The following is a 2212-nucleotide window of genomic DNA, read 5'->3' on the forward strand; positions in this document are numbered from 1 at the left end:
AAAAAAAAAAAAAAAAAAAAAAAAAAAAAAAAAAGCATGTTGCCTAAGGCCAGATTATGTGGGAGCTTGATCTTCCTAATAACAGTGGCTTTGGGGTTCTAGACCAGCGCTGTTCAATATAAATGTAAGCCCCATATACAATTTAAAGTTTTCTAGTAACCATGTTTAATAAGTTAAAAGGAACAGGCGAAATTAATTTTAATATATTTTATTTAACCCAGTATCTAAAAATATAATTTTAACATATAATTAATATAAAAATTATTAATGAGGTGTTTTACATTCTTTTTGGAGTCTAGTGTGTATTATTTCACACAGCACATCTCAGTTCAGACCAGCCACATTTCAAGTTCTCAGTAGCCACGTGTGGCTAGTGGCTACTATACTGGACAGCGCATTTCTAGACCCTGATAAAAGCCATGGACCATGTTAATAATATTCATATACATACACACACACAATTCTCTGTGCAAATTAAGGAGTTCACATTCTATGAAGTTCATTCAAGATTTGGCCACCAATCCCGTCAGTGGACCCTGGATTAAAAACCCTTACATCCTTTCCAGCTATATAAAGAAATCTGTCACATCACTTACATCCACTTCTCCCCTCCCCCACCATCACAGTTCTCTCATCTGTATGGCCCAATGTTGTAAGACTACATCAAACCAGATTTTTCTTAGGTTTGTATTTTTCTGATTTGTAGGTGAGCGTGAGTAAAAAGAAAGGAGATGGGGATATACTGAAGGATCTTATGAAAACTGCAGGCACCACCAAGGTCAGGGAGGCCCTTGGAGATTACCTGAAGGCACTTAAGACGGGTAAAGAAGGCATCCCTTGTGAACCCGAGGGTTCCTTTTCTATTTACCCAATTTATGCTCTGCACTGTCGTCTGGATTCCTAGGAAAGGCTGTTGTCTAAGGCCAGAAACAACTCTTTATACTGCAGAATAAGTTGTAGTCTGGAAGTTGAGAGAAGACCATAGTTAGTGATCATCAGGATCATACACAGCATGAACTATTTTGTCTACGGAATTGTCAATAGTTTTCAGGAATGATAATGACTTTTTTAATGTCTGTGTAATTACTTGTTTAATGTCTGTCTTCCTGCTACACTGTAAACTCCATGAGGGCATGGGAGGTGTCTGTCTTGTTCACTGCTGTATCTCCAGCATCTAGCACAATGCCTGCCAATAGTAGGTGCTTAATTAATCTTTGTGGAATGAATGAGTGAATGAATGCAACTGTAGGTATTACAGGTGTAGTTGAGATATGCCTAGATAATCCCTGTGCTGCATGGAAGGTGAGGTTACTGTCCCTCAATTAGAGAAGTTACCAGCCAGGCAGAATGGCCAGCAGGGCCTGTGTTTCTTTACCTCGTCCTTGGACCCTGCTACCTGAGTACCTGTGTGTTGGCATAGATGGGTTTGGGGTTGCCATTCCTCCCGTGAGACCATATACACGTGTGAGGACAAGCACGGGAGGTGGTGATGGAGCCGCACGCAAGCGTCTGGTGTTGACGGTAGGCGAGGGCCACAAAGCTGTAAGTAGTTAATTGTATAAAACTTAGCTATTTGGAAAATAACTTTTTAAAATTTTGCTGTTTTATCAAGAACTTGATAAAAGGTGAGGCATTTAAAAACAGAATAAAAGCACTTGTTGCCATGGAACTGCTGTTGTTAATCATCAGTAGTTTTACATGTAAAAACATGAAACAATCTTAAAATTCTCAAAATACTATAGGAATTCTTTTTATAAATATCAGTTCCTTATATGGTGTTTTGGGTTTTCTACCTTTCTCTTTGTGCTTAAAAGAAAAAAGCTCTTTATTTAAACCATTTCCCACATGTTTCTTTGTAGAATTTACGACGGGGATGATTTTACCAACAAAAACTGTGGCAACCCAGGAATTGACAGTTAAAAGGAAACTGAGTGAGAATACCTCGCAGGTATGACCTTTGGTGGCCAAAGTGTAGGGAGGGGAAAAGGACATGCTTGAAGAGGATGAGTCAAAGCTCCAAACAGCCTCTCGCTGATGGAGAACTGAGGAGAGTGACTAGGGCATTGACTCACCCCTGCGTCCTCTGTGAGCCCTTAAAATCTGCCATTTTGGCCAGCCCGGTGGCGCACTGGATAGTGCGCCGCTTGGGAAGCGCGGCGGCGCTCCCGCCCGAGGGTTCGGATCCCACATACAGACCGGTTCCCGCTCACTG

At 41.0% G+C, this 2212-nt stretch overlaps 1 protein-coding gene across 1 annotated transcript in view; it reads left to right on the forward strand.

The window, feature by feature from the left end:
- Positions 1-243: 243 nt before the first annotated feature.
- AHSA2 (AHA1, activator of heat shock 90kDa protein ATPase homolog 2 (yeast)) overlaps positions 244-2212 on the forward strand; it is a 5942-nt gene continuing 3973 nt past the window's right edge. Inside the window, 2 exon segments of the mRNA XM_008570134.1 lie at positions 244-821; positions 1860-1948. Coding sequence (XP_008568356.1) covers positions 755-821; positions 1860-1948 — 156 coding nt within the window. The 5' untranslated portion in view covers positions 244-754.

This window comes from Galeopterus variegatus, unplaced genomic scaffold, assembly GCF_000696425.1.
Source record: "Galeopterus variegatus unplaced genomic scaffold, G_variegatus-3.0.2 Scaffold574, whole genome shotgun sequence".
NCBI classification, from domain to species: domain Eukaryota; kingdom Metazoa; phylum Chordata; class Mammalia; order Dermoptera; family Cynocephalidae; genus Galeopterus; species Galeopterus variegatus.